Source organism: Arthrobotrys flagrans (assembly GCF_004000055.1).
Source record: "Arthrobotrys flagrans strain CBS H-5679 chromosome Unknown unitig_0, whole genome shotgun sequence".
NCBI classification, from domain to species: Eukaryota; Fungi; Ascomycota; class Orbiliomycetes; order Orbiliales; family Orbiliaceae; genus Arthrobotrys; species Arthrobotrys flagrans.
The window spans coordinates 4021755-4043092 of NW_027137550.1; the positions used below are offsets into that span (position 1 = coordinate 4021755).

Consider the following 21338-nt stretch of genomic DNA (forward strand, 5'->3'; position numbering starts at 1 on the left):
CTTCTTTCCGTCAAAAAAAGAATATTATAAAATATTTTTTAAATTTTTTTAAAATAAGAATTTCAATCAAAACGGTTGAAAAGAAAGTGGTCAGACAAAGAAAAAACCGTTGGGGGAAAAGGAAGCAAAAAAGGGATCATATGAGCAGTTCGTAGACGGTTCATTCCTCGGGTGACCTCGTACTTGCCCTTGTTTCGACTGTCGACGAACACCAAGCATGTTCTAGAGAAGTTACTAAATAAGTATAGATGGTACATACCAACTGAAGAATATCTGCAGTAAACCGGGGGAGGGGCGTATCAAAACATGGGCGGCGGATTCCCAAGGTTGGGTGTTTACATTCCCCCTCATTTACCCCTCCGCTGCAGTGTACTGCACGGATGTTCGAGATTGGAGAAGCGAGAAAAAGATAGGGATGTATGTATGTATGTCTTCGGCAGCTGTCGCCGCCGCATCGAGAAAAGAAAGACGGGACGAACGAAAATAGCCTTTGAGAAGGTGTTTATTGTTTTTGTTCGTCATGGTGCAGTCTGCAGCACATGATGGATGCATCGATGGGTCCAGAGACTGGGATGTGCTGGCAGACGCATGGTAGCAGTTACCAGTGAGGACACGAGAACAGGGCGCCCAAAGCGGTAACCGATACATTGTGTCCAGGCTAAAGCGCGTTTCCGGCGATGTGATTGGATTATTGCAATAGCGTGTAAAGTGGGTAATTTGAACACGCTAATGCGAGAGTTCCAATCTGATTTCCTAAATAGGAAAATATCGATTCGGAACAACAAAACAGTGCGCAGATGTAAACAAAAGCTGTCTCTTCGGAGCATGTCAGTACTGATCAGTATGTACAGAAGGTGGGAAACTAGGGCTCTTCGGGGATAGTTGGTTAAGTCAGCAAGCGAATATAATATTTCTCCATCTCGCCAATTTGTTCTGCGCAGGTTCAATCAATCATCACCGTCGCCATTTACCTCCTTGCTTTGGTTTGTATCGATAGAGAGATACCCGATATTCGATATTTGATAGGGGTGCTTGAGGAGACAACGCTATCACCATTACCATCACACCGTCATTATCATCGCATCGTCATCTCCCAGCCACCAACACAGCAACAGCCTTCTTCCCCCCATCTCGTCGCAATTGCCTCTCGACCTGACTCTCCCAATCGACATCGCGATATCTCAGTCTCCGTGTCGCATCCTTATTCTCCACAACAACCAACCCCCACCATACGCAGTAACCAACTCAACTCAACTCGAACTCGCCTCACTTTCCGGAAGCATACGCTTTCCCTATGCGACATCCCTTCTCTCTACCAATCAAGCCAATGAGAAGCACCCACCTCAGCTAAGACGCCACTACCACAACTACCACCCACAACCACCACTACCACAACCACCATCGCCTGAAGGAAGCTACATCGTTCTTTAGTTTAGGAACTCCCACTCTCTTTCTCTCGTTTCTTTTGAAAGTACCATCTACCCACAATGGTATGCATTCGGTCGTACTCGCCAATCAATTGCGGCTTTTCGCAATCTAACATACATACCTCATAATTATAGGCAAAGCAATTCCGCCGTCTGGCGGCCGAACACGCTGCAATCGAGGAATCTCCACCTCCGGACTACATCTTACCCGAAGGCGCTCACGATGACCTCGTTCTTCTCCATGCCATCCTTGTAGGACCCGTCGGAACTCCATACGAGACCGGAGCCTTCCGTATCACTATCAAATGCACAGACACATACCCGAACACTCCTCCAACAGCTAACTTCAAGACCAAGATATGGCATCCGAACGTCGACGATAAGACCGGCGAAGTTTGTGTCGACACACTCAAGACCAGCTGGACACCCACAACAACTCTCAGAGATGTTCTCGAAGTCATCCGAAGTCTTCTCATTCACCCCAATCCATCGAGTGCGTTGAACTCGGAAGCTGGTCTCCTAGCCGAAGAAGACTTCAAAGCATTCGCGCGACAAGCCAAGCTCATGACCAAAATCTATGCAGCCATTCCTGCCGATCTCAAGAGCAAAGTTAAGACCATGCGCCAGAAAGCAGACGAGGAAGGCAAAGCTGCTGGATCAACGCCCACCACTCCGGTTTCAAAACATAAGAAGAATGCTTCTGCGTCATCCTCCCGTAAGCCGGCATCTGCCGTCAAGTCGACCAAAGGCTCTTCGGACGAGCAGCCAGCTGCTACTTCTGCTCCTAAGGAGAGCACTGCTCATGCAAATAATGTATTGCATACACCCACAAAAGAACACAGCAATCCTCAAGCTACACCTTATACACCTACTCCGACAGCTAGCAAGCCTGTAAAGGAGACCACGGATTCTGCTCGCGCCACTACAACCGGCAAAGAGAATGCAGCTGTTAACCCCGTCCCTTCGCCAGTTACATCGAATTCATGCCGTTCTCGTTCATCTAGCCCACTCGGGAAACGCACGTTCGATGAGGCGAATGAAGAGGGAAGCTTAGAGACCGACATCCGGGGTGAAGTTGATCGCACCATGTCGCCGCCTCCTGCTAAGCGTCGCAGCATGGAAATCAATCGCCCAGAAACCTTGGAGAGTCTGCTTGAAAAACCACAGCAGCAACAGCAACAGAAGGTTCCTAAGAGTGTCGTCTACTCCAAGGGTATGATGGCTAAAGGAAAGGCGCCAAAGGGTCTTAGAAGGTTATAAAAGTCCTTTACGGCGTTATGGTTGATTTGTACCCTTTCTCTTTCTTCCTTTCTCGTACAAAATTATTGGCGTCGTCTTGGAGCTGACTCTCCAACTTGGACATCAGAAAAGGAGTCTTTTCATTGGTACTCTTTCTTTCACCTTTCTATTCTTCCGTTGTTTTATCAACCCTTTTTTTATTTTTCTCTTAGCGTCCACAGTCTCCAGCGAATTGATTCGGTCTATTCCTTTTTTTCTCTCTTCCTTTTCACCTCTGCGATACCCTCCATTGGCGGTCTTTTTGCCTTTATTGCATTGGTTTTTTCCTTTTTTATTCCTCGAAGAACCTATAAGGTCTAAAGGTTAGGCTCCATGCCACTCTCATATTCATAATACTTGTCTTCCCTTTTTCATCTTGTCTTCAACCGGGAACTAAACAGAGGTTTAAAAAATACCGAATAGGTACCTCTTCTGTTCACCAAGGAAACTGATTCTCATAACCTGTGCTTGCCCTTGAAAACGTCTCGGAGTGCTACGGTTTTTTGAATAGTCTTTTTGTTTCGCTTCCTACCTACGCTACTGTCCATGATTGGACACGAAGTAGTACCCACGGATTGATCATCCACACATACGTTTCCTTTGTCACTGTTGCATAAACCTTTGCATATATTGCAAAGTTGATGGCGTCTCTTGGGGTTTCTAGGTTTTCTGTTACACCTTTTTACAATTCTCAACTATCGTTAATGACTGCTAATACGTGCGATCTGACTTATGATCATTCTTCAATATCATGTTTTGTCGTTTTATTGTATTTTTTATTTTTTTGCAAGTTTGCGGGCATATGGACATCGAGCAATGGGATCATTTGGGAATTTTATATTTCGCATTTGATATCCTACTTTTTTTATCTTGCGGGCCTCGGTTTTGGTTTTTTGAGGACGCGAAACTTTTATATAACTTGTAAACATTTATGGGACAAAACGACATGTATAATACGGGATATACCTATCTGGAATAATTTTAGTTTAATGATATTGATAAAGAACTTAAAGAAAGATTTGAAATACTTGGAGTCTATTGGGATAGAATCGTGATGTAGTGGCTGAAACGCTTGTTAGCTTGACCGCGCGCGAGAGGTTATCAACTGATAAGATGGTGAAGCTTATAGAGATCTTGGTAATTAGCGTATTGATTATGCACATGTGTGGTATCGATATCGCTTACTTCAATATTAGTGTATCAGGTCTTATCATGGCAGTTATTTAACACGCGGTATCCTGGTATAGTTTTGTATATGTTCAGACGCTCTCTGATACTCTCAATTACCTAATACGTACTGTGGCGGTCGGAAAGAGGGGTTTGTTGATACGACGATATTGATATGTATGGATTTTTCGTCGTAATATGGTAGTGCTTGTCTCCTTCGGACCCGCCGAGTCCATGGTCATCGGGGTGTACTAGGTAGTCTCAGATCCACCGTATTAGAATGGTATTGGTATTTAAAAATATAACCTTTCCTCGCACGGTACGAGCTTTAGAGAAGCGACATGTTATCGATGGGGTTCGTATACTACCCGCCTACGGCAGCAGCAAATAACCGAGCTGGTGAATTAAGTTTGTTCAACGGATATCCCTAGGAGAGTTTGGTCGGTACATCCGTAGATATTATAGATTTTGGTTTTTGTTGTTGGTGTGGGCTCCTTTTTTTCTTCCGTTTGAAAGCTAGGATTAATTCGCAAGAGGGGATCGCGCAAAGTTTAGGAGTATGCACAGTCTTGCGCCTAAACTAGGGAGTATGTACTATTGAAAATCTTCATGCAAAATATAACCTTGAAAGGTCAATGAAACCAACTTGACCCTGTCTAGCAACGTAGCCACACTAGCTTGCATGATCCAACAACTAGAACGTTTCGTTAGTTTTGACATCAACATGGTGGTTTTCTGGCTACAGGATTGGGACTACAGAACTGTGAAACATGTTGATGGAAGCTTAGAGGCTCGCTAACACATCCAACGCAATACTTTCTTTAATTGAAGAAGCTGGACGCTATACAACCATGCTTTGCATAGACAATTATTTTCGAGTGAAGAGGGTTTACCAGTATTACGTGCTGCGGATATACCAAACTACCAAGGTATGCATTAAATTTAACAAAGACTCCCTTGTACATATATCATTACATACAACAGCAGACAGAGTCCTTTGGTTGTTTTAATCGAGGGGAATGATTAGAAACCTGGTTGTAAAGGTTTTTGCGTCTATTATATGCGGGGTACCAGATGGCAATTAAAGGCACATAGCGTGGCTATGATAGTGAGTGAAGTAGCTGAGGATACAGAGGCTCTGTAACTCCATCATCTCGGGGCCTTTCTTCATTCTTAAGATCTTGCGTTGGGTATCTGGTAGTTCTGCAGTCATGTGACCATTTTGGAGCTCATAATGCGGGTGCGGACCTCCGAGATAAGGGGTTTCAAGTTCAATTACCGATTTAAAACTCCCGAGATAAAATTTTTTTCCCCGGTAAAGATAGGTGCGAAATAGTTGCGTCGCCGAGGTTAACGTCGGCTAGGTGTTGCGATGTTGTTGATGACATGATCTTAATTTGTGTTGCTTGGCCAAAATGCAACATACTTGATGTTGCACATTGACTTTGGCTTCGGGACTGGGAATAAAAAGACAACCTCTGAGTAGAATAAAACCATTCTAGCAAGACTAGAACTGAGAAATAAAGAGACAAACGTATGCTACAGTAAGCGTTTATCGAACAAAGTTTTAATATTGATGCGCTGAATCTACGCATCCGGAATAGTGGCCCGAGTATCCTATATATGTTACACAGATTCTGATTGAACATGTGAGACAGCGCATAGGCAACATAGAAAGCCTCTGATATGTCTGCATACCGTTGAAAAGGTCTCAAAAACGGGGAATCTTGGTTGGTAGTTTTGCCTCGGCCTGGCATCTTGGCCCTCAAAGAAGGCATGTTGCAATTGTAGTATTCAAAATTCATTGTTTTTGTTGTAATATTTTACTCATATTTTCAATTCCATTCCAAAACCACGATCTAATTGTACGGCAGTTTTATCTATTACAAAATTCGTTACATTAGAAAGGGGGCGAGGCCTTCAATTCGATATCAGACCTCATATCATGCCATTGCATTTTGTGGCTATTATCATTGCGCGCACTTTTATTGGCCGGGTTAGTTACGTTAGGCAAAACATATTATGCGTTGAGGTGGATTGTCCGGACGCGAATTTAAGCCTCCATCCACCTTTGGCCATCGTGTCAAGTCTAGTTGACCTGCATGCTGCCACCTGCTGCGCCGGCGATGGCCTGACAAATCTCTCTCAAATCTGACGTTCTGTTCCTATTCCTCCTCTTCTTGTTTTCTATTAATTGTCCTTTCCAGTATCGCATCGACGGGTTTCCTTGCGGGTCTTCTCCGAGTTTTCTTTCTTCTCTTCCTTTATCAGATCTATATCTCCTTATATACTTACGTCACGACCGTCCCCTTATTCAATGTGTAGCCGCTGTTGACCAGCGTATAAAAAAAACAACAATGACAACATACCAACCACCGACCCCCCAGCTGAGGAAGCAGATTCTCACGACTCTGTTTATCTCCTTACTTCTTGACCTTGTAAGTTTCGGCTATTCTCGGTCGTCGCATGTTCTTTACTCATGAACATGTCTTGCAGCTCTCCTTCACTCTTATCTTGCCACTATTCCCACAACTTCTCGCCCACTATCAGGCACTCGAATCCACATACACAACCCCGACCCTCTTACGAACCACGTTTGCATACCTCAATTCATTCAAAGCCGCCTTCTCCCGCCCAATATCCTCACGATTCGATGTAGTCCTTCTCGGCGGGGCCATGGGCTCCCTCTTTTCATTCCTACAAGCTTTCTCGGCCCCTATAATCGGCTCTATCTCCGATAAATCCGGCCGCCGGACTGCTTTGTTATACTCTATGATGGGAAATATTTTGTCTGTTCTGATCTGGGTATTTGCCATTGATTTTCCAACATTCGTGGCAAGTAGAATTGTCGGAGGGCTGTCTGAAGGAAATGTCCAGTTGGCTATTGCAATTGCTACCGATGTGAGCAGTGAGGACAACCGTGGTGCTACACTGGCGCTTGTTGGTGTAGCCTTTAGCATTGCATTTACGTTGGGACCGATGATTGGAGCATTTATGGCCAGCAAAACTTTGATGCTTGGGAACCCGTTCTCCACGGCTGCCGCATTCTCATTGGTATTAATTGTGACCGAGACGGTTTACCTTTATTTCAAACTTCCCGAGACGAAACCACCATCCACGCCTTCGGAAAAATCCAAGACGACGTCTAAAGATTCTAAAAAGAAGGACGAGCCTAGATCTCTAACTCTCCTAAACTTAACACACTTTCTCTTCCTCCTTGTCTTCTCAGGCATGGAATTTAGCTTGACCTTCATGACATTTGAACTCTTCTCCTTCTCATCGGCAGACAACGGACGCCTGCTGGGGTTTGTAGGTCTAACGGCATCGCTTTTGCAGGGGTCGTTTACCAGACGGGCTCCGCCGCATATTGTTGTTAAAACCGGGCTTTTGGCGTCGGCAATAAGTTTCTTGTTATTGGCACAGATTCAGACGAAGGGGATGTTGTATGTTGCCGCATTCTTCCTAGCTGTTACAAGTGCCACAGTTGTTACAGGGCTTACAGCGTTGGCAAGCTTTAGAGTTGGTGAGGAGGATAGAGGGAGGAGGCTTGGTGGGTTTAGAGGATCTGGTCAGATTGGAAGAGCATGCGGCCCAGTACTATTTTGTAGTCTGTATTGGTGGGCTGGTCGAGAAGTTGCTTATGGCATTGGAGCGGCGAGCATGTTAGCTGTTATGGGAATTGCGTGGGGAGGTTTGGACCGGGGGGCTAATGCTGTGAACGGAAAGAAGGTGAAGGAAGGTAAAAAAGAATTGTGAGGTCTTTCTTCATCGATGCAGATAGAGGATTTTGTAGTTTGGAGCGGCACACATATCTGTAACTTGCTAGCATCAAGATCAAGATCGGTTGTTATTATAAGCGCCTAAGGTAATCTTTAAAGGCACAGGCTCAGAAATTTCAGAGTAAAACACTCAATAGCAGACTTCAGAGTTAGCATGCATAATTTAGAGGCCGAACCATTGAAACTAACGTACTTCATATAACATGCAACTCCAACTTTTCTATTCCAACTTCGTTTTACCTTGAATTAGTCGGGACTGTACTGGTCCCTCCAACAGCTCACGCCTCTATATAAATCGCACATATCGGACAATTTATAATACTCGATCAGCTCCGCCATCTCCGCAAATTGGTCGAGGTCTCCTACATACCAATTGGTCAAGCCCTATGTATTTGAAAACCCAGCTTTGCTCCAAACAAAGTGACTGTGCTTTTTGTAGCATTCAGCTAGATACAATACTAGCCTTTCTCATTTTGTGCCTTTACATACAAGTCTTTAAACTACAATTAGCCTATACATACAGTTTTCAGTACATTAATCATGAATATATCAAACCCGCCGGCCCCGAAAGTATTAATATTTCTTGAGTTTCTCCTTTTTCTTTTCATTAATGGAGCCTACTCAATCCCGCTGGCCAACGGTACACACTCCATCAACCCCGCCAACTTGACAATATCAAGCAATCATACCACCCCCTCAAATTCATCCTTCAGCACGTCGTTAGATCTTGGCCCTTTATCTGTTTCTAAGCCTATTGCGGTCGAAACTTCGGCCTCCGGAGGAAATATTGAAAAAAAAGAAGTCATCTCGCCTAGTTTCTTTTATAGTGCGGCGGGAATGAACGTACAGTGCGACGCCCAGTCGGTGATACTTGATATTATCAAAGACCACGTAAGAGGCCGGCTACCGCAGCCCGAACTGGAGGGTACTGGTATAACTCAATCTCAGTGGGAGGATCAGCTCAAGAATTGGGAAACCAACATAGATAAGAACCCCAATAGGTCACGAGTGATGCGGATTATTCGCAATTTGCAAAAACGTTGTCTGGACTGCGAGTGTGATACGGAGACGGGCAAGATAATAGCAGCACCCCCGGGTTCCCTCGGCATCTGTTCGAAACAAATAACTGCGACCAAATGTGAAGTTTATTACGGTAAGTTTAAAAAGACCTCCGACGTTGTTGATATTGAAACCCTTCCCCGAAAAGCAAAAAAAGGCAAGGAAAGAAGAAAGAAGGAAGGAAAGAAATTATCTTAAAAGCTAAAGACACACTGGTTAACAGCACGTTACTCACGGCCGTAGACTGTAATTGTATGGTACGTTTAATACAACCAATGCTGAACACTACTCACCGAAGTGTGCCGCTTCGTTACTTCCAAAATGCGATTGATCGAATACCCTGGGTCGTTCGACCACGGTCTTGGTCCTGGGCGGTCCCCTCTTCCATGGCGGAATTCGAAGGACAGACATTGACCTGGGGCCCGAGCTCTGCTGGTCCGTACGGTCCGATACCACCGGCACTAGAGGAGTCCGAACCTCTCTTTCCTTATTATGATATCGATCGTAGCTTTCTGACTGATCTAAACCATCCTAATCCTCCGCTCATTCCTCTCTATGGTCCCCAAACGAATCTGGGTCAGCCGGAATTGGACATAGATGATTTCCTGGATTTCCTCAATTCGGGAGTAGAAGATTATAATACGATACCAGAAGAGTATTTCAATTTAGATTATCTCGATGTTCCGCCGGGACAAGAATATGAATATGGATATGGACATGGACCTCATGGGTATGGATATGGATTTGGTGAGGGCAGCGGCAGTGGAAGTGGTGGATCTGGCGGTGGAAGTGGCAGCGGCAGCGCCAAACGAGATCCTAGTCCACAGAATAAAGATAATCAAGGCGATGGAGAAGCAAAAACACAGAGGCATTAGATGCGGGCCATGTACTTGATGGGATTGCAACTTAGCCTACTGAAATATACCCGCACAGCATATACAACTAATTTGATCCCTGCCTGCATTGTGTGTTGCATGTTGGAATTTAATCATTCTGGATCACGTGAGTTAATACTGCTGTATGTTCAGGCTTCATGTTCGAATGTTCTCTGGTTTAGTTCATGATCCTTACATCGCTCGATACCGTTTCTCTGTTGTCTCATTTTATGTTATTCTTGTACTTACATCACGGCTTTGGAGGTTGTTGATAGGTGATCCGACGCTTCTTCTCAGGTCACAGTACAAGCCTCCTTTCGAGCTCAGATCTGGCCGTTTCTAGGTTAATTCAAACGTACGTTTAACGACTGCTCCCTCCGGGCATCTTCCTGGGGGGTACAGTAGATACTAAGTATCTAATTATCTCCAAACCGAGAAATTGTGAATATATTCGAAAAATTAGACAAGCCTAGTCTTGGTTGCTGGATTCGAACACAAAGATTTGAAACCTTAATATGAAAGTACATATGCATAATATGTACTCCGAAAGGCTAAGAATTGCACAATATATCTATTAGCGGTCCATGAAAACGACGTCCTTGGTGAAGCAAATGGTCGTGCGACTACTTTACAAGTTGATGCCTAGCTACTTATATAGTGTAGCTGCCTTCCTTGCCTTTTCCAGAAGCTTAGGTTTGGTGGGTCACGCCATGGGCCATGGATTGGTTTGCATGCTTTTTATAATATCGACTTCGTTTGTTCTTACCATTGATTCGGTGATAACTTTTAAAGATTGGGAAAATCCCTGGGATATCATGTCTACTATGTAACTTACATTCACATTCTCGGTTTCCGTCTTGAACTTAAAGAGATCAAGTTAAAACCATCGTCTCGATTATCCCCCAAAATTTTGAGCGCGCAAGTACTTAGGATGTGCCGTATGCCGGGTACAGCAATCTCACGAGGCAGCCTTCCCGAGAAGTTCGTTCCGAGTCGGTGTTTTGCCTCTTCGTTTAGGCGAGGTGTTGGTCCCCTGTATATTTTGCATGTGGGATGTTTCGTTTTTCGATTTGGAGGTGATCAAGATTTATTTGTTTCTGGTGAGGGTTTTTTCATAACATAGATTGCGACATGGTCAGATTTCGGGGTATCGCCTGATTCAGTAGGTAGATAAACTTGCTAGGATTAGAGTCGAGGCCATGCGTAATGTGCGAAAACCTTCTCGCCGAAGTTGCTCTGGTATTACAGAGTGGCGGCCCTATTTAATTTTTTCTCGAGTCTACGCCGCGCCGAAATTCTCGAAGATAAATGATATGTCATCCGGTGCAGTAGACGGGACCTTGCAGACGCTAGAACTTCGATATTGTTCTAAGATATCAGAACTGGGATTCGTTATACACAAGTACTAGTCCCGCTTCAAACCGCTGAATAATTCCGCAGCGCTGGGCGATTATACCAACATATCTACAGAGTATAGGTCAAGATCGAGGGTTTTCAGACGAATTGGAATGTTCGGCATGCGTATGGAGGGTTTCGGCTAACCTCAACGAGGTAATGGTGGGAGAAAAAGAAGGACGGCACTCGAATCCCGTGTTCTCCACTTTAGGGAGTATATAGGTCTTCCCATTCGGCCATGAAGAAAAACATTCGCGAGAACGATCTGTACGTAAATATGATAACTGCACGGAAGTTCCCGACTGTGCATCCTCTGTATCAAGTTTGTGTGGATTATTCTTTATGGCACGGACGGTACAGATGCACAGACGATACATCTAGCGCGGGAGGGCGTGGAGGTTGTGAACACAATATACGGCCAAGGTGCGCCACTTTGGTTGCCTGTGAACCCTATGTCTCAGTCAAACGGTTTGGCTAGATGAGATAATCTCGATAGGTACATAGGATGTGTAAAGGTACCCTCGATTTTTACTCTCAACGCTGAAGCTTCTATTCTGTATGTGTGTCGAATTCGGACCTTTTTTATAGCGACTTGGAATTAGCCATGCATAGAACCTTCTATCGAATACAATCCTCAAAAGTCTCCATCCTCAGTCGGGAAACTCCTAATCGTGAGCCTAGTAAATCTAATGTCAGTCAGATCGGGACCCCAACAGCGGGATATGGCGACATAATGTATTGATCAAGCTAGCTGGGGAGAGAGGTATTTGCGTTTGATAGTTGCCGTATTTGAAGTTCGAATTCTGGTCTACCCCCAATCCCAAGTCCCAATAAGTCCATGAATCAGTCACGCTTATCATCACCATCTCAGTTCAAAAGTAAAACCTCGATTCAGCTTCCCCCTCGGCTACCTCCACATGCCATACAATTGAATCTTGATAACCAAGCATCACGGCAAAAGAGTGTGTTAAGGCAGAGGCCAATTGCGATGCCGCCTTGAACGCATATCATGATGAAATGGTCGCAACGGCGATTTTGAACCATGCCAAAAAAAGCATGGCGCAAAAGGACAGGGCTTAAGGCCTCCGAGACATAGCGCCCCCGGACCCAGTTTGTCCTTGACCTTCACGCAATGGTTGGCTGGACCTCATGCTCGTTAACCAGCGGTTGGAACCTGCAATGCACAGCTGTCAACCACGACTCTTGAAATTACTCCATAGAAATGCCTTTCGACGGTTCTGTGGATGTCGAAACAGGGAGCTTTCCCCCATTTGTTATTTTCGTCCCTCATATGATCGTTGCGCACAAGAACCCTAGCCTAGTCTCTATTTTGCCATGCGGTTCGCAAAGAAGCTCCACCCCACCGGTTCCAAGCTGCGACATGCATCTCATATAACAACGGATAGACCATCCATATCAGGTACTATCTATGATCCCGAATCCATGAATCCCGACTTTTCGATGGGGTGAGGTTATCCAGGTACGAGGTGTGATTAAGATTGAAGATGATATGATACCTATATCCCCATGCTCCTGCACTTCTCGTTTGATATCGTTCATCCTCCCTTCGCCTTTCAATAACGTGGGCTTTTTCTTACGCTGTTTCACAGTTTCTTTATAGAGCGGATCGTCGCCCACATGGAATTATAAGATATCAAGACATTCCTCCCCCTGGTTCCTGGTTTACCTGGTTTTCATTTTCGAGTTGGCTTTGAGATTATAGCTCTGGTATTCTCATGGCCCAACGACTTGTATTCGGTATATTATCTGGTACTTTGAATCAAAGGCTATAGTATCTACTCCAATATCCAAAGGGATTCTTATACCCAAACGCGCCGCAGCTTGTCGGCATCTACACCACAGTACAGTTCTGCGGTAAAATAATCATTCGACCATAACATTTAAACGATGTCTATAAAGAAGCTCAGCATCAGCACAATGGCTGAGTCGGTCCATTCTCCCACATACGATGTCGAATCCGTCTCTCCGACCACAGCATGTCCACCCCCCACACAGGCTATTTCGCAGCCTCGGCAGAACATCTTTGTTAGAATAGCCAATAGCTTCCTCCCGCATCCTTCATTGTACGACCGGGAAAATAGCACAATCCGCAAATTAGGCGGGGGATACGATGTCGAGGCTGCAAACTTCAACGTCGCAGGATCGCCGCTGGCGAGAAAGTTGAAGGGAAGGCATTTGCAAATGATTGCTATTGGTGGTTCTATTGGTAGTGGGTTGTTTGTGGGAAGTGGCGTTGCTTTGGCGACAGGTGGACCCGGTGCACTGCTATTAGCATATTTGCTGATAGGAAGTATGCTTTATTGTACTATCCATGCGCTGGGGGAGTTGAGCATTGTATTCCCGGTAGCGGGGTCATTTGCAGTTTACAGTTCGAGATTTTTGGACCCTGCGTGGGGATTTGCTATGGGTAGGTCTGCTTCTTTCCGAGGTGCCCTTTTAAAGTGCTGTGAGCTAACGAAATTAATTAGGATGGAATTATGCAATCGCCTGGCTGGTTACAATACCTCTCGAAATTATTGCTGCGACATTGGCGCTGGATTACTGGGGAACAAGCATACCTATCGCCCTCTGGGTGACGCTATTTTTCGTGATTATTATCGGACTTAACCTCTTCGGCGTCAAAGGTTATGGAGAAGGCGAATTTGTCTTCTCTATAGTCAAGGTTGTCGCTGTTATCTCGTTCATGTACGAAATAATGATCCCCAAAGTCCATATTGGTGATGGTGAACTAACGTGAACTTTAGAATCCTGGGTATCATTCTCAACATTGGCGGTGGGCCTGGTGGATCGTATATCGGAGGCAGCTTCTGGCACGTACCTGGCGCTTTTGCGAATGGATTCAAAGGTCTTTGTAGCGTTTTCGCCAATGCCGCCTTTTCATTTTCCGGTACAGAACTCGTCGGCATGGCCGCAGCGGAGACAGCAAATCCAAGAAAGTCACTACCAAAAGCAGTCAAACAGGTCTTCTGGCGTATTACTCTTGTGAGTCCCCTCTACAATCCGCCTTTGTCTTTTATTCAACATACTTACTATACTTTTAGTTCTACCTCGTCTCCCTGAGCCTCGTCGGAGTTATCGTCCCATACGACGACCCTCGTCTTCTTGGTACTAGCGACGTCGATGCCCGCGCTTCTCCCTTCGTCATCGCAATTCTCAATGCAGGCATCACGGTTCTTCCGGATGTCATGAACGTCGTTATCATGGTTGCAGTTCTTAGCGTCGGAAACTCCGCTGTATTCGGTGCCTCTCGTACCCTCGTCTCTCTCGCCGAGCAAGGTCAAGCACCCAAGTTATTTGCATACATTGATCGAAAGGGTAGACCTATGGCGGGTATTTCCCTTGCCGCAGCCTTTGGCCTCTTGAGTTATATCGGCATCGCCTCGCCCAAAATTCAAAATTATATCTTTAAGTGGTTATTGGCAATTTGTGGATTGTCTGTGATCTTTACATGGACTTCCATCTGCGTTTGTCATATTCGATTCAGGAAAGCGTGGAGGTTACACGGACATAGCATAAAGGAGCTGGCGTTTACCTCACAAGCGGGTGTTGTTGGGTCTTATTGTGGTGTTGTTTTGAATGTGCTGGTATTGTGCACGCAATTGTGGATTTCGATATCGCCGTTAGACAAGAAGGCGAGTGCGGAGAGTTTCTTTTCTACATATTTGTGTGTCCCCGTGGTTTTATTGTGTTATGCGGGGTATAAAATCTGGTTTCGAACAAAGTGGGTCAAGTTGGAGGATATCGATCTCGTTACCGGACGAAGGGAGTTGGATCTTGCTGCTCTACTTGCTGATGAACGGGAAGAGAGAGCGTCGTGGCCCACTTGGAAGAAGATTTATAAACTGTTTTGCTAAGGGATCCATGGTTGGATGAAGCTTTGGTTTTTTATGGGAGTCATGTTGGTCGTTTACCTCTTTTTTCCCCTCTGTTTCTTAATACCCATTTCTTTTGCTTTGTATATATCTGGGTCACTTTATCTTTCCGGAAAGGAGTTTTGGAGGATACTACGGAATGCTTTATAGCGTATATACTTAAGTATATAATTATGATCATAATACAATTTAATAATGATGCTAAGCTGAAAAGAAACATTCCTCCTAGTGTTATAAAGTCTCAGTGTTTCTTGCCATGGCCAGCGGCATCGGAATTGCCGGAGTCATATATGAACTTAAATATCGATTCTGGAGTTGGTTACAGTACCATGCATATGCATATAGACTAGCAGAGGGCCAGCCACACGATTAACAGAGCTAGAGATACACGTGTATATAATCTCATGTTCGTGTCTAGGTTTTAACCCTGTTTCAATCTAGCATTATATTAAACCTGTTTTAACGCCTAGAATCCGTGAAATTGGGACCTATTAGAGTAGTCGCTCTCACTCCTCCAATGCCTTAGCATATATACACTCGGAGTCTGGCTATTCTGTAGGCTCGTGGAATTGATTCGATTCCTCTACTTATCCCGAAGTTTGAACATTTGACTGCTGTATCAAAAGCCAAAGGTTTATTGATACTGTATTAATTCAGATTTTCATTTTTAATACGGGATTGTATGCGCATAATTAATGTTCAATTCAATACCCACTGAAATAGTAGAATGGCAAATGAAAATTTGTGAAAACTCGGGTTCGAATAGTCTTGTAACCGGACACAGTTTGGAGCGGTATTTAAGATACGAACTTTTCCGGTACCGTATATACCTAGGTAGCTACTAGAGCAAAAGGCCATCATAAATGGTTTCTGCCAAATGGTATTCGGTCGGCTGGGCCGGTAGGCTGTTTTTTTCGGGTGCTCATGCAAGAGCCAGACCTGGCAGCCGAAATTTGTATTGAGTTTGTGGTATTATTGTGCGTTGTTGCGTTGCACAGAGGTATTTCCCAATCTAGCCAATCAAAAGACCGCGATTTTCCGTTAGCGAACTGGAATGACGGAAGTTCCGAAATTTCTCAAAGACAACGACAGAACTTCACTTCAACCTCATACCACCAACCCCACCATACACCTTTCACCCTTTCTCGCAATTGATCTCGCCTGATTGCTACTCCACGGAGTCCTTTCAAGATGACACTCTCGCAATTCCTCTCCGACATCTACGAGTCGTTCACCGTAGCCGAGGCTAAGGCCGAAGCTCCACCTGCTGAGCAGAAGGAGGAAGCTTCTGAAGAAAAGGAAGAAGAGAAGGAAGAAGCCGCTGCTGAGGAAGAGGAGGAAGAGGAAGAACCCGAAGACATTATGCCACAACTGCAAGAAGGTAAGGATTGGTTTTTAATCCCAATTTAGATATACGGTAACCTGGTCAGTGCGGGCACTTATCGCTGAATCGGAATGCAATCGATGTATGGACGATATGTACGATTGCAGGGAAGGGGCATGGTCGAGCGCTCCTGGGCAGGGGAAATAGGCTCATTTGGTGGATGGCTGTCTCTCGGCGACGACTCCGCAGCGTGGAGCTTGGTGTGGCACATTTCATCCAATCTTTTACTAATATGAATCCTCTTAACTTTCTAGAATGCCAAAACTCCAAGAAATGTGCACCCTACAAGCATCATTACGATGAGTGTGCCGAACGTGTACAGAAATGGGACGATGCTGAGGAAGGAGAAAGGCAAGGAAAACGGGAGAGCTGTGTCGAAGAGTACTTCCATCTGATGCACTGCACAGTAAGTACCATGTCCCCCTTCTTCGTCTCCTCGCCTACTACCCGCCCGTTTGGCATGTTTATGCAGATGGGATTTCGGTTGGGTGCATTGTAGTTTGGTATTGGGATTTGTGGAGCTTTATGGTCCCATGAAATGGGTTTCAGATCTAACGTGCATTGATTTCATGCAGGGAGACTGCGTCGCTCCGAAGCTCTGGGCGAAACTCAAGTAAACGATCTGTTGCCGCACCGAGGACGTCCGAGAAATCGAAGATTCTATCATCCTCGGGATAGATTCACCATATCACGCTATCGAAGAGGTGTCCCTGATGGTTTTCTGACTGTGCAAGTATCCGTTAACCCCCTTTCCCTGAGCACTCATGCATGCAAGGATGTAAGGCCCGATCTTTACAATGGGTCTTATGTGCATTGATATTCTGCGGGGAAGGAAGGGTGAACGTTTAGTACTTTCGCAGCCTTGGGCCACTGTGTGTTGTGGAAAGGGACCTGTAAATTATACATATACACCTAACGTTTTATCGTCTCAAGAACTTCAATTTGCGAGACTAGTACATACTTCTTACTGCTGTTTTCCTTTGAAATATACATATCTCTCACACCTTTCAAGCTGCGTGGCGCTGACTCGTCTTATTTTTCATTTTGTTATGGCGGGTGGTCGACAGGAATAGCTCCTTGATTGACTAACATCAACGTTGCTGCTGACCCAGTTAAGAATTGCCATGTGAGGATAGGATTCTAGTACCACCAGCACCCTTGCATTTTGCTAATGCTAATTCCTGTAAGATCTAAATCTTGCCTTGGTCTGGGGTCAAGTTTAGGCGAGGGAGTGCGTGGTGAGCTTGTTCGTACGGGCAGCCTAGATCTGCCCACTGTACCATCCACCCTTTCAAACCCAAACTCCACCATCTCGACAACAGAAAACGCAGTGTATGCTCTTAGGATGTTTTAATCTTCGGCATTTACCTGGTTTTAAATCTCAGTTGTTACCCGGAAACTTGAGGTGGCAAAGATTAAAGGGAAAGTCTAGCGATAGCTAAGAGCTGTTGTGTAGCAATTATCGCATTCGCTTCTTCTTCTGATCAACCAGCCAATTGTCAACATTACAAACATTGTGGATTTTACGACTAGTTTGCCTTGCAGAGTTATGCATGTAGGCATGCATATACTATCAATCCTATCCGAAGCTACTGTTCCAGGAAGGGAAAGGGATCGTAAGGTCTTGCAGGTTTTGTCTAGACTTATCCCGTCCCCGCTGGTTGTGCTCGAGCGCAGGCTAGTTACTGTTCGCTATATTTGCAACATGCTTCGACTCCGCTGGTCAATGCATACACTGGTCGTGGAATCTGTTCCGGAGCTTGCGCATGACTATGAGATATTATCCTACCCGCCCGCTCAAGTGGATAAGTGGATGGACTTGGTCCTCCCGTTGGAGTTCTGTTGACGGACTTATCCTCAATGGACGAGAATTATCTTTACTTTAGCGCATTCCTGCGGGAGAACCAACGGTGAGCACCGGCGTTATTTTAAGCTTCCTGCCAGACGAAGGACCCAAAAATGTGATATGATTGTTGAGTGCTCAAGCTAGCAGGTATATTTAGTCTAAACTTTTGGGGCTTGTAAAAATCCAACATTTTACATCGCATGCGTATGTGTACCTTGTCAACTCGCCGGCCTCGGCATTATTGACGGTGTTATTATGCTACTGTCGTTTTCCCAGCTGCCAACCTTCTTCGGTTGGCGGTCTGCACAAGGGCCAGTAGCCAATCTCGCATGACGCGCATTCTGATCAGACCGATCTAGACCCTGAGATCACAGAAAAAAAGGGCAAACGAAAATTATGTGGAATTATATCCTCTCGAAGCCACACAAACACAAAATGAAATAATAGCTTCTTGCCTAACCAGAACTCCAGTGCATAGTTCCCACGTGCCTTCCTTTTGGCTTGTAGTTTGAGAAGACTGATATTTATCGATGTATTTCGAGCTCCATACTTGCCTATATAGAATGATTTTACGACACTTCCTTGTTTTCCATAACCAATATCGCATTAGCGCGGGGAGACTGCAGGCTCGAAACTAAAAGAGCTCGATTCTGCGTCCCTTTCTTTAGAAATACGACAGGACGAGACGGATGCAGGAAGAAAATCAGGTTAAACTTTGCAAATGATGTAAAACAAAACTCTTGGCTTGGTAGATGTCGTTACAAATTTTCGAATTTATCTATGCGTTTCTACCAACATCACCCTGCTGTAGACATTCTCAGCCGCCCCAGCTCACGAACGCATAGCTTCGAACAGGGTAAATGGGAATCGACGGTCCGAAAGTGAATGTACATGCTGGCTCTTTCTTTTTTTCAGGATGTAAGGCTGCATCATCATCACGGGGTATTGAAAGACTTCTGGCATTCGAATCTGTCAGGACAAGCTCTGACAGAAGTTGTAATTTCATGAGGGTCTTCTTCGATTATAAAAGCACAACCGAAGATCATTTGAAGATTTCAAGCACGGAACGAAGGCACGAATGAATCACGGATCCTATCACAGATCCGTTTTATTGACAGATGTGGTAATTTTATCTTCAATTCCATCCAGACAGCAACCAACACAAACGAATCAAGGTCTTATATATCCCATCTTAGCTTTCGAGGTTTCCAACAGTATCGGAAAACCCCATTTGTGGCCCCGGCTGCAGTTGATACTGTTCTTAAGTTTCAATCACATATTTGGCCTCAATCTCCAAGTATTTGAAGCGAGCTGGTTCTCCCAGTAAAACAGGTTCAGAGACAAGATTTCCAAGTCCACATTCCTTACCTGCAGAGCTGTACAGCTGTTGTCCCCTTGATAGGTAGAGCTGCAGGAAAAATTTTCCCTTTTCTGGCCAAGGCTGCCTTAAAAGCCCCAAAACAGAAAAAGGGATTGTAAGACCTTGTCATGGATTTGGATAGCAAAGCTGTGATGCATTTCCGAGTCTTCATTGCGCAGGAAGACTTCGACACTGTCTCGAAGACAGTCAGCAAGCACCGAGCAACTTTCCTCCAGGATGCGTCTTATTTTCAGCACCCTTTAAAGTTCCAGCGGCTTGACAGAATCCTTGTTCCCCTGGATAATATGTGCTATGACTGTCCCGTTGGTATAAACGAGAGGACAGGAGAGGTCGGGAACCTTTGTCTGGATCGTGTAACGCCAGCTGAAGGAATACAACAATTCCGAATCCATGGTGTTTTTAAAGAGTATGGGTCCACAAAACCTATTAAAACGAATATTAACCACCAGTATTCGAGTATCGAAGAATTCCCGCCTACGAATCTTTACGAACTTCGATGGCAATTCCACTACGGCGACCCATTTTTACTACGTCCAGACTTCAGCTCGACAAACACTAACCAACGGGACAATGAAGGAGTGAGGAAAATTAACGTTTTTAACTTACGGACCGGAGAACCTTTAAGTGTTCCTTTAACTAAAGTTCGACTTCACCCGAACTATACATTTAAAGGTTCCGAGATACGGGAATCGCAAAAAGGGCTTGGGAATTCAGGTACACAGTTTCACAGCGGACAGTTTTTAACCGTTGCGGTACTTGGTAGACGGAATGTCCGTCTTGGTGGGAGAACCGCAAATTCATTATTATTCTGTCTCGCTACAAGGACAGGAATCCCTTCCTGGGTACTTGAAAACCAACTGGAGCCTCTGGATACAGCATTCATGAGTTCCGCCAATCACACCTACCACTGGTTAATATCAGACATGGAAGACGACGCGCAGGAGGACATAAATGCCTTAGGTCTGCAAGACTTGAATTTGCAAGTTGTATATGCAAATTTTCGAAACTCGGGGAATCTGGATGGCACCCGGGCGAATTATCTGCAACATCAGATAGACAAAGAGTATGATTCCGATCTGGAGGATGCTCCCTGCAGCGAATATGACAGCGAGGACGGTGATACCCAAATTAGGGGAAGGCTACCCCAAACTCCATCGTACGGCCAGAACGATGTGGGAAACTCTCGACACTATAGAGGAAATCGGGTTGTCCTTCAGAGGACTCGACAATCGTCGCATGGCAGCGAGATACATGAGCTGAGAAGGGCTCATTTAGACCCTAGTGGCCAGGAAGTACTGGTGGACTCAACTCCCGTTCAGTCTGAAATCAATAACCAAAGGGGAAGAAACCCTACTTCCCGGTCCCCTCACTATCCATCCTACCTCAAAGAACAACCCATGCGCCCCCAAGGATTACGTTCGTCACGTCTAGCGCCTCCGCCTAATCACCTCGAATTCCTGGGAGACCGGCTTAATGAAGAAGGGGAAAGGTTTGGCGGGATGGATTTTGCGAGATACAGCTCACGAGAGAGGGATCCTCGGGATGGCGAACCAGGGCGTGGGCGATCTCCATATGGAAGCAATGGAGATATGTATGGTGAAGCTTTGGCCTACATGAGATCAAGGAGCCGTGGTGCTGGGCCAACAGACAGAGAGCACTCGGATCCACGGTATCAACGAAATCATCCACGACGTTCTCCTCCCATTGGTGACGGCTACTGACACTTTCTCTCTGCACGCTGCCCCGTGTTTCTAAACCTAGCCCGCTATTTTTCATATCCCCGTCTACCAGCTCAATACTTTAACGAATTTCCTTCTATAAACATCATTTCGTACCCAGACTTGGTCGATATAC

At 45.2% G+C, this 21338-nt stretch overlaps 6 protein-coding genes across 6 annotated transcripts; all 6 read left to right on the forward strand.

Annotated features, from left to right (window-relative positions):
- Positions 1 to 1487: 1487 nt before the first annotated feature.
- On the forward strand, positions 1488 to 2687 carry DFL_004224 (uncharacterized protein; the record flags this gene model as incomplete). Its single annotated transcript, XM_067633283.1, has 2 exons — positions 1488 to 1490; positions 1563 to 2687. The coding sequence occupies 2 exons, from the start codon at positions 1488 to 1490 to the stop codon at positions 2685 to 2687; spliced, it is 1128 nt and encodes a 375-aa protein (XP_067491467.1).
- Positions 2688 to 6229: 3542 nt separating this feature from the next.
- Positions 6230 to 7628, forward strand: DFL_004225 (uncharacterized protein; the record flags this gene model as incomplete). The annotated part of the gene is made up of 2 exons (XM_067633284.1): positions 6230 to 6310; positions 6369 to 7628. The coding sequence occupies 2 exons, from the start codon at positions 6230 to 6232 to the stop codon at positions 7626 to 7628; spliced, it is 1341 nt and encodes a 446-aa protein (XP_067491468.1).
- A 1357-nt stretch (positions 7629 to 8985) lies between these two features.
- On the forward strand, positions 8986 to 9585 carry DFL_004226 (uncharacterized protein; the record flags this gene model as incomplete). Its single annotated transcript, XM_067633285.1, has 1 exon — positions 8986 to 9585. One exon carries the CDS (start codon positions 8986 to 8988, stop codon positions 9583 to 9585), a length of 600 nt encoding a protein of 199 aa, XP_067491469.1.
- Positions 9586 to 12918: 3333 nt separating this feature from the next.
- Positions 12919 to 14855, forward strand: DFL_004227 (uncharacterized protein; the record flags this gene model as incomplete). The annotated part of the gene is made up of 4 exons (XM_067633286.1): positions 12919 to 13408; positions 13470 to 13686; positions 13746 to 13983; positions 14043 to 14855. The coding sequence occupies 4 exons, from the start codon at positions 12919 to 12921 to the stop codon at positions 14853 to 14855; spliced, it is 1758 nt and encodes a 585-aa protein (XP_067491470.1).
- Positions 14856 to 16064: 1209 nt separating this feature from the next.
- Positions 16065 to 16874, forward strand: DFL_004228 (uncharacterized protein; the record flags this gene model as incomplete). The annotated part of the gene is made up of 3 exons (XM_067633287.1): positions 16065 to 16254; positions 16512 to 16663; positions 16833 to 16874. The coding sequence occupies 3 exons, from the start codon at positions 16065 to 16067 to the stop codon at positions 16872 to 16874; spliced, it is 384 nt and encodes a 127-aa protein (XP_067491471.1).
- Positions 16875 to 20407: 3533 nt separating this feature from the next.
- On the forward strand, positions 20408 to 21205 carry DFL_004229 (uncharacterized protein; the record flags this gene model as incomplete). The annotated part of the gene is made up of 1 exon (XM_067633288.1): positions 20408 to 21205. One exon carries the CDS (start codon positions 20408 to 20410, stop codon positions 21203 to 21205), a length of 798 nt encoding a protein of 265 aa, XP_067491472.1.
- Between the last annotated feature and the right edge of the window lie 133 nt (positions 21206 to 21338).